This window comes from Dipodomys ordii, unplaced genomic scaffold (assembly GCF_000151885.1).
Source record: "Dipodomys ordii isolate 6190 unplaced genomic scaffold, Dord_2.0 Scaffold177, whole genome shotgun sequence".
Classification (NCBI taxonomy): Eukaryota; Metazoa; Chordata; class Mammalia; order Rodentia; family Heteromyidae; genus Dipodomys; species Dipodomys ordii.
Genome location: NW_012267393.1, coordinates 729,397 through 740,008, shown reverse-complemented (window position 1 = coordinate 740,008; position 10,612 = coordinate 729,397). Strand labels below are relative to the sequence as shown.

The following is a 10,612-nucleotide window of genomic DNA, read 5'->3' as shown; positions in this document are numbered from 1 at the left end:
TGTCCCTCAGCTCTTCAGCTCAAGGCGAGCGCTCTACCACTTGAGCTACAGCGCCACTTCCGGTTTTCTGGTGGTTTATTGGAGAAAGGAGTCTCAGGGTCTCTCCTGCCCGGGCTGGCTTTGAACCTCAATCCTCAGATCTCAGCCTCCTGAGTAGCTAGGATTACAGGCGTGAGCCACCAGCACCCGGCTCATTTTTCTTTACAATAGTTAGTATCATCTAAAACAATACATACCCATCTATTTGCTATTCTATAAAGCCAGGAATTTTGCTTGTTTACAACTTCTCTTTGGTTGCTACAATAGTCCTTCTGTATTACAGAGCCCTCAACATCTCCGTTCATGAATGAATGAGTAAATGGCCTTAAATCTTTTATCCAATTGTAAGAGCTTATATAAAGATTGAATCTATTTGCATCTCCCAGACCATTTTGAAAAGCACCTGTTAATTTTTCTTCTAAGTCAATAAAAATGTTTATTCAGAAAAATAACACACAAAGGAAAAGATTAAAATTAATCTTTTACAAGTATAAGTAACACTTACCTGTTCTATTGCACTCTTTAATTTGTTCATGTGGCTTTCAAAGAGAGGAAAATGTGAAAAAAAGAATTCATTAAATTTGTTATTTTCATCTTCATCTTTCGATAATGAAAAGATTACCCCAATTGCAATCTTCTTTTTCCTCACAATTCCTGGGTTAGGACCACAGCTTTCATCTGACAGATTAAAGCTTTCTTCTATGGACCTTAAAAAGAAATGTATTTTTGGTTTAAAAAATTTGCAATTCAAGCTTCTTACTAAATATACATAAGCTAAAAATTGTCTTTTTTGTCAAATACATGTATATCTTTAATTTTAATTGCATAATTAAGAAATTCTACTAGCTGTTCATTCTTGCCTACTTTTTATAAGAAAGCTTACTAGAAAGTCAGATTGAGATGGCTGGGCACAGGTGGCTCATGCCTGTAATCCTAGCTACTCAGGAGGCTAAGATTTGAGGATCACGGTTCAAAGCCAGCTGGGGCAGGAAAGGGATGACTCTTATCTCCAATAAACCACTAGAAAACTGAAGTGGTGCTGTGGCTCAAGCGGCAGAGTGCTCGCCTTGAGCTGAAGAACTTAGGGACAGCGCACAGGCCCAGAGTTCAAGCCCCACAACTGACAAAAAAAGAAAAAAGAAAAAAGAAAGTCAGATTGAGAATACTTAAGGTTTAGCTAAGACTGGCATAATCTATTCAGTGTTCTAAGATCTACTTGTCTCCCCAAAGTAAAATGAAGGAAGAAAGAAGAAAGGGCAGGAATAAATAAGAAAACATGATGCTTTCTTATCTACATCTGTACCTAACACAGACTTAAAAAAAAAGGTGTTTTATCAAAACCAACATGAAACACCAAGAAATCAAAACCATCTTTCATATGGTATATGGAAGATCGAAACATAAAACTCTTAAGAAGAAAACAAAAGAGAAAAGCTTCATGACAATTGATTTAGCAATGGTTTCTCAAACAGAAAAGATACAGGTTCAAAGCTACCCCAGGCAAGAAAGCCGCTGAGGCTCTCCAATTAACCAACACAAATCCAGAAGTGGTGCTGTGGCTCAAAGTGATAAAACAATAGCCTTGAGTGGAAAAAGCTCAAGGATAGCACCCAGGCCTTGAGTTCATGCCCCCTGACCAACAAAAGAAAAAATTAGCTACCTTGTTCTATATAAAATTTTTGTAATTCAAAGGATATTATCAATAGAAAGAAAGGCAATCCAAGGAATGGGCTAAAATATTTACACAATATATGTTAAAGAATATCTAAATTGTATAAAAGAATTTCTAACAAAACAAACGTGATTTTAAAATGGATAAAGGACTTAAACAGACATTTCTCTAAGGATGATGGCTAATAAGCACTCTAAGAGATCATGAGGAAAATGTAAACCAAACTATAATGACAAATGACATCAATATCCCTTAAAATGTAGCTCAGTGGTAGAGCGCTTGTCTAGCATAATCAAGGCCCTGGGTTTGATCCCCAGGACTATAACACAAAACAGTTAACATGATTTGAGGAGAATGCAAAAAGTAGAACTTCCATCGTGGTGGCAATGTAAAATCATGCAGTCAATGTAGAGAGACATATGACAGACTAAAGAACAGAATTAGAAAGCCAGGCGCCAGTGGCTCACACCAGTAATCCTAGCTGCTCAGGAGGCTGACATTTGAGGATCATGGTTCAAAGCCAACCCTGGCAGGAAAGTCTGTGAAACTCTTATCTCCAATTAAACACCAGAAAACTAGAAGTGGAGCTGTGGCTCAAAGTGGTAGAGCACTAGCCTTGAGCTGAAGAGCTGAGGGACAGCACCCACAAAAAGGAAAGGAAAAGACAAGAAAAGAATTAGGAAAGACAAAAAATAATTACCTTCTCACCCAGAAACTCCATTTCTAGATATACATCCACAGAATGAATGTCAAGGACTAAAACCAATATGTGTATGCCCATATTCATAGTAACATTATTCACAGTAGCAAACAGTAGAAGCAACCTACTAGTCTACAGAAGATGAATGGATTTTTTTTTCCCCTGGTTGTGGCCTGTGCGCTATCCCTGAGCTTTGTGCTCAAGGCTAGAGCTCTACCACTTAAGCCATGGTGACATTTCCAGTTTTTGAATGGTTAATTTTCTCCCATGGCCAGCTTCATATTGTGATCCTGGTCTCAGGCTACTGAGTAGCTAGGATTACAGCTGTGAGCTACCAGGAGCCCAGCTAGATGAATGGATTTTAAAAAGTACTTCTAATAAAATGCTATTTAGTCATAAAAAGGAATGAATTTCTGACACATGCTACAAAATGGATGAACCCTGAAGTTGTTACGAAAGGAAAATAAGCCAGTCACAGAAGGCCAAGTACTGCCTGATTCTATTTACTATGGTAGCTAGAGCAGTCGAATTCGTGCCGATAAATACAGAACAATGGTTGCAAGAGAAGGAAAGCTGGTCAGTTATCGTTCACTGGCTATCAGCTTCAATTTGGGAAGGAGAAAAAGATCAAGAGTTGATGACAATACCAGCATGACTGTACTTAGTGTCAACTGAATCAAATATTTAAAATTCATTAAATAGTAAATTGTCTTTTAGTAACTTACCACAATTTTGAAAAGCAATGTTTTTAAAATATTTTAAAAGTTTTCAATTCCAGACTTCATATACATAAAGCAGAAATCCAGGCTCTAAAAATTCCCATATAAATATGTGTTAAAGAAACTATTCAATCTTGCTTAAAACTCTGACTTACCATCTAGGAAATACCCCATTTTCCAAACTTGTTGTTTGGCTTCGTCGCCAACGTCGCTGGTAACTGCTGGCACAACTTCGAGTAAGTGAGGAGTTTGGGGAGGGAAATGGGGTGATAAGCAAGCTGCTGAGAGATGCTGTTAAAGTCAGAAAAAAAAGTATAATGGGTAAGTCAATGATGAAGCATATGACAAATTTCATTTTAACAAATTTCAAAGTTAGAAGACTCAAAATTTTCAGTTGTGCTACAAGGTCTTTCTTTCAAAATTTCCATTAAAAAAAAAATCCCAATTCCTTGAAGATGTTCTATGACAAAAACAAAACAAAACAAGCCGGGCCCCGGTGGCTCACGCCTGTAATCCTAGCTACTCAGGAGGCTGAGATCTGAGGATCGCGATTCAAAGCCAGCCCAGGCAGAAAAGTCCGTAAGACTCCTATCTCCAATAAACCACTAGAAAACTGGAAGTGGCACTGTAGCTCAAGTGGTAGAGCGCTAGCCTTGAGCTGAAGAGCTGAGGGACAGCACCCAAGCCCAGAGTTCAGGCCCCACGACCAGACCCCGCAACACACACACACACACACACACACACACATGTCTAAAGGACTTACACACACACACGCACGCACGCACACGCGCACACACACACACACACGTCTAAAGGACTTTCCTGCCTGGGCTGGAAACATGATCCTCACATCTCAGGGTCCTTAGTAGCTAGGATTACAGGCATGAGTCACTGGCACCCAGCTTGTACAGGTGATTTGTTAAGTAGTGATTTTTAATTTTGTTTTTATCAAATACAAAAGCTTAAGTCATTTGCTAGGTCAAATCAGCCTTTGGAAATACTTCAATCATCTCAAAATCATTTCTCTACTGCTCATCTATGGAATGTAACCCATGTGATTAATACAATCCACTATGATTAATCTTGCCATCTACAAACTAAATCAGAATGAATTTAGAGAGCAGAGTTGTACAATTTCACATTCATATCTAACATTATTCCAAAACTGACTCCATCTTTCACTTAGCACACCCCTTAGGGTCAACAAAGCTAACTAAATCAGTTTTCTCTATACTATTACCTGGATAATTGCTATTTATTTCTCAACATACAATTCAAGCATCCTGCCTCTATAAATCATTGTTTGTACCTTGTACCCCTTGGGCCAAGTTAGGTCCTCTTTTTCTAAACGTCTTTACACAGGATCTATCACTGGTATAAATAATATGGCTAGTATCGATATGAAAAATTCTGTACACAGAATTAGATGGCAAAGCCAGGGCTTAAAAATATCAGCACAGATGAGTGCTGGTGGCTCACACCTGTAATCCTAGCTACTCAGGAGACTGAGATCTGAGGATCAAGGTTAAAAGCCAGCCTGAGCAGAAATGCCATTGAGACTCTTAGCTCCAATGAACTACCAGAAAACTGGAAGTGGCACTGTGGCTCTAGTGGTAGAGTGCTCATCTTCAGCTAAAGAGCTGAGGGACAGCACCCAGGCCCAGAGTTCAAGCCCCAGGACTGACAAAAAAAAAAAAAAATCAGTGCAGGTAACAGCAGTATCATAAAAATCTGGATTCACTCATGAACCTGACATTACCAGAACGTGCTATGCCACTGTCTCTGTCTTCATTCAGCTCTCTTCCAGGCATGTCCATTGGATTGCTGTGAACTGTAAATCAGAAAATAAAACTGTCAGTTACAAAATAAAACTGTATTCAAGCAAATGTTGTTCCTTTTAAATTGTAAAGTGAATCATGCTCATCTCACTGCATTCCTTCATTCTTTTTTCAGTAGCATGGCACCAACCCAGCACTAAGAGCTAGAACTCAGTTGAACAAGCTTTAAGACCTAGTGAAGAAATAATATACAGTAGGAAAATAATCTATAGTATCTAAAGAAACCAGCGGAAGCCAGGCACCTGTGGCTCACGCCTGTAATTTTAGCTACTAGGGAGGCTGAGATCTGAGGATCGCAGTTCAAAGCCAGCCTGGGCAGGAAAGTCTGTGAGACTCACAAACCAAAAGTGGCGCTGTGGCTCAAGTGGTAGAGCACTAGTCTTGAGCTGAAGAGCTATGGGACAGTGCCCAGGCCCAGAGTTCAAGCCTCAGGACTGGCAAAAATAAACAAAACAAAAAAAAAAAGAGGTAAAAAATTCATATTCACATTCAATGACATAGAAAGAGATTCACAAAATACTATTAAAAGAAAAATGAATTAAAACAATATGAATTTCATTCACATATTACTGTGGTTCATTCTACCGATTATTACCTATATCAATGTTTATTTAGAGGCATAATCAATAAAAATAAAATTTATTAATTAAAACAAGCAAGCAGCCAGATCGGTGGTTCCAGCCTATAATCTCAGCACTTTGGAAGCTGAGACAGGAGGACCTGAGGTGTGAGGACAGTTGGGGAACATAGGGAGAGCTTGTTTTAAAAAAAGGTAAGGTAGTCAGGCACTAGTGGTTCATGCCTGTAATCCTAGCTACTAAGGAGGCTGAATCTGATATTTATGGTTCAAAGCCAGCCCAGGCAGGAAAGTCCATAAGACTCTTATCTCCAATAAACCACCAGAAAAGTGGCGCTGTCGCTCAAGTGGTAGAGCACTCACCTTGAGCTGAAGAGCTCTGAGTTCAAGTCCCAGGAATGACCAAAAAAAAAAAGATGAGGAGGCTGGGAATGTGGCTTAGTGGTAGAGTGCTTGCTTAGCATGCATGAAGCCCTGGGTTCAATTCCTTAGTAGCACATAACCAGAAAAAAGCCAGAAGGTGGTGCTGTGGCTCAAGTGATAAAGTGCTAGCCATGAACAAGGAGCTCAGGGACAGTGCCTAGGCCCTGAGTGCAAGTACTAGGACTGCCAAAAAATAAAAATGAGGGCTTAAATTGATGATAATTTAAGAACAATAATGACTTGTGCTCACATTCTGATATAATTTCCATCAGAAAGTTATGCTCAAGCCAGGTGCCGGTGGCTACATAGGAGGCTGAGATCTGAGGATCGCGGTTCAAAGCCAGCCTGGGCAGGAAAGCCCGTCAAACTCTTACTCCAATTAACCACCAGAAAACCAGAAGTGGTATTGTGGTTCAAGTGGTAGAGTATGGTAGAGTGCTAGCCTTGAGGTGAAGGGCTCAGGGATGGCACCCAGGCCCAGAGTTCTAGCCCTAAAATGGACAAAAAAAACATACATACATACATACATATATATATATATGAAAAAGAAAGTTATGTTCACTATCTGTGTGTGAAAATATGGAATAGGACTAGAGTCACACACTGTGTGATCAAAAAATTTAATCATATGAACAATTATACAAGTCTTTCATTCCAGAGCTTGTTCATCTAAATCTTAGCTCCATGAAAAAATCATTCTGATAGGATAATGAAGATCTGAAATTTTCAGTGATTATAAGATATAGGGCATTTTCTGCAATTGGTGAACTATAGTACAAAAGCTACTTAGCCATGGAAACAAGAGGGTATCAGACTTAAAATATAAGTAGTATAGCTAGATGCTAAACTATCCTAGTGTTTAGATTTGAAAGTTAAAATCGTTATGGTATGAGGAAAAAAATGACAAATAAAATTTCATCCAAGTGTCAAATCCATGGATAATTTATCCAGTAGGAAAGAATGAAGTTACTATACTTTGCAAGCATTGCTTTAAAAAACAAACAAACAAAAACTACCACTTCTCAACTATATTCTCTACTCTCTTGTTTCCACAGCTTAACTACACTCTAGCCGCTAGGGCACACCAACTAGACTACCCACACAGCACATTGCAAACCTGCAAAGAAAGAGGCGCTCCTGATCAGACGGAGCGGACCCTGCTCAGAGAATGCCCGCCTAGGGCTGCAGAACTGTGAAAGACCTACATGGCAAAAACGTAAAATACACATAAAAGAGAGGGTTGTTAGAGAAGCCACAATGCATCTGGGAAAAGTGAGGTAAGGCAGCACAAAAGCAGACCAAACAGATATGGAGGAAAACTTTTAACCTAAGTAAGAATAACTCAAGCTTCCCTTTGTGGAAAAAAAAAAAGTGGTTTCCATTTTGGTCATGGTTTGTATCAAACAATAACTACATGTCTATTCCTAAATCAATCCATTTAGTATAATACAGATATGCTTCTGCTATAGAAGGTAAAATTATTTTAAATGTTCAATCTTTTCTAAGGTAAAGCAACGTTTTCAAACGCCCCAAAAAGCATCATACTGGTAACACTGATAATTAGGCAGCTGCCAAAGAAGACATTTCTTTTTAAAAAGTTAGTTTTAGTATTACAGCATTCCCTGCACCTGCCAAAAGAACTCCATAATACTTAGCACAAGAACAAGGAGTAAATACAAGGACTCTTACTGACAAATAAGCACAAAGATTGTTTTCTAACCCAATAGTAAAACCAGAAAAACAAAACAAAACAATACTCCTACACCAAGAGTCAGCTGCTATGAAAGCATCAGAAATTTCAAGTGTGTAGAAAAAGTAGCTGTCATATAGGAGGTAACAGCAGTGTGAAAATCCAGAAAGAGCATTACAGCCTTTATGTAAGCAGCAGGGCAACCTGTAAGCTACATTTAATCAGGCAGTCTAGTCATGTATAAGTTTTATACCTACAACAGACTAGGAGCCTCTCCTGTTTGAAAAACTGACAAAGTATTTCTCAAACTGCAAATACATTCTTTTTCTCCAACAAGAATTTTGACTGCATTTGTAGCAATCCTTTCAGGTCTCTATGGTCAGCTCTTCCTTCCATTGTCCGTGCCTTACTTTCTCTGGCTATTTCAAAACTTAACTTCTTTGTAATCCTTTACCCATTTTTTTCTTCGCTCTCAGCATAGGAGAGTATGCATATAGTTTCCTACAGGGGGTACAGGCTTATGAGAACACATGCAGAAATCCCAGATTGGAACCTTCCATTTCCTACCACTTTACCTCCAAAGTTAGTCCAATGCTTTACCCCTCTTTGCCTCCTGTGCCTAAGGAGTTCTACGATATGCTAGAACTCACTCAATAAAGAGCCTTTGGAGGTCACTCTCTGGCTCCCAAAGCTAATTCTAAAATCAGTTAGGATGTCACCCCATCATTCTCATTCAAAAATTTCCTACCAAGATCATACCTATCTTTCATTTCCTCTTCTTCCACCAATATTTAAATATAATCAAATTTCTCCCACTTTTCCATCATATATTTAATATTACAGTTCAGTAAGTTTTCAAAATGTGTCCCAAGAACACCTGGAACCTTCTGAGACCCATTCAGGAAAGTCTGTATGATCCTCCATTTTCCAACTAGTCTACATGAGGCAGAAGATTCTGGACACATTCCAATCATTCTTGCTCAACTCAATTTTCATTGCAGCTAGAATATTCTTCTGTATATACAAACCTGATCTGATTATGTTGTTTATTGTGAAAAGTCCTTTGTTTTATCCTTGAGAACATACATCAAAGACCTACAACTTTAAGAAGTACAACTGAGCAAAAATTACAGCTGCTGTGTTCTGAAATCCACTGCCATGTTTGTGTAAGTCTACTACATATTCCATAAAATGCTCCCAGCCAAAGTAGCAGGTATACCAAGCCACTTGGGGGAGTGATAGAACTTTTCTTTTTGCCAGTCCTGGGGCTTGAACTCAAGGGTTAGACACCATCCCTGGGCTTCTTTTGCTCAAGGCTTCTAACACTTGAGCCACAGTGCCACTTCCGGCTCTTTCTGTATATGTGGTACTGAGGAATCAACCCAGGGCCTTCATGCATGGTAGGCACATACTCTACCACTAAGCCACATTCCCAGCCCAAAGATGGAACATTTTTGACAAACCAATTCACAAGATCTGTAATTGGCTTGACAAACCTTCTTCCTTGGATTATACCAAAAGTGGTGACACTTCCAATCTCTCTCTTTCTTCACTTATAATCAGACATGCATCACAACCTTCCTAAGGTCTACTCATTTTCTCTCTCAAATCATTTGTCCTAATCAAATCCTTGCATATTCAATCTTGCCATGCCACTTGTTCAAAAAGCAAAGGGGGAGTTAGAGACCAGTGGCTCACGCCTGTAATCCTAGCTACTCAGGAGGCTGAGATCTGAGGATCATGGTTCAAAGCCAGCCTTGGCAGGAGAGTCTGTGAGACTCTTATTTCCAATTAACCACCAGAAAACTGGAAGTGGCGATATGGCTCAAGTGGTAGAGTGCTTGCCTTGAGCTGAAGAACTCAGGGACAGTGCCCAGGCCCAGAGTTCAAGCCCCACAATGACAATAATAAAAAAAAAAAGAGTTACTAATCAAAACCAGCTCAGGTAGGAAAGTCCTAGAGATTCTATCTCTAATTAAACAGCAAAAATGCCAACCTGGAGGTGTGGTCCAAGTGGCAGAGTCCTAGCTGTGAGAATGCAAGGCCCTAAGTTCAAAGTGCAGTATCTTCACATGAGCATGTGTGCATGTGTTCACACATACACACACAGAGATGGAAAATGTAAACTAGCCTATCTTTACTAGTGCCCAACAGCATGTGCATAAATAGAAATTCCTCTGTAATCAGCTTTTTATTTTTCATTTCCTTCATTCCTACTCGGTGCTTTACTAATTTATTCACATTGTTTGCATACTCTTATCCCTAGAACTGGACATATACTGTGATTCTTCCTAGATTATTTCTTTCCCCAACCATCTGAAGCTTATACCTCAAATCCTGAAGGAATTCTTCCGTGAACTGAGTGCTTCCTATAATTTTTACCAAAGTCTGCTCTTAATGTTGACTAAGAATCCACTACAATATGCAATAATTGTTTTATTACTTTTTTGAGTACCACTAAGTATAAATCCACTGAAATAGAAGCTGTACCTGGTTAATCACTAAATCCTTAGGACTTAGCAGAGTGTGAGCCCAGGTGCTTGGTAAGTACTTGATTAATTAACTGAATATTTCAAGAAAATAAGAAATGGTGCTCAACTATGCTTGAGGAACAATTAACAGTGTGTAAGTACAAAGCACTTACTAAAGTCTACATTTTTATTAAGTGAATTTTCTGCTCTATGACAGGATGAATATATTTAGCTTCTATAGTATAATTCACCTCAATAAGTGGCAACTAGTCTGTACTATTAAAATGAGTAAACTAAGGCTGGAAAGGTAGCTCAGTGGCAGAGCGCTTGCCTTGCATGCCTGAGGCCCTGGGTTCGATTCCTCAGCACCACATAAGCAAAAAGAAAAAAGCTGGAAGTGGCCCTGTGGCTCAAGTGGTAGAGTGCTAGCCTTGAGCTGAAGAGCTGAGGGACAGTGCACAGGCCCAGAGTTCAGGCCCCACA

At 39.3% G+C, this 10,612-nt stretch overlaps 1 protein-coding gene across 1 annotated transcript in view; it reads right to left on the bottom strand.

Annotated features, from left to right (window-relative positions):
- The window catches only part of Fnip1 (folliculin interacting protein 1), a 49,145-nt gene that overhangs the window by 24,501 nt on the left and 14,032 nt on the right, over positions 1-10,612 (bottom strand). Inside the window, exons 6-10 of the mRNA XM_013033782.1 lie at positions 9,988-10,023; positions 7,086-7,231; positions 4,890-4,961; positions 3,286-3,421; positions 545-746 (exon numbers count right to left, since the gene is read on the bottom strand). Of these exons, the coding sequence (XP_012889236.1) occupies positions 545-746; positions 3,286-3,421; positions 4,890-4,961; positions 7,086-7,231; positions 9,988-10,023 (592 nt within the window). The remainder of the gene's footprint in view (positions 1-544; positions 747-3,285; positions 3,422-4,889; positions 4,962-7,085; positions 7,232-9,987; positions 10,024-10,612) is intronic.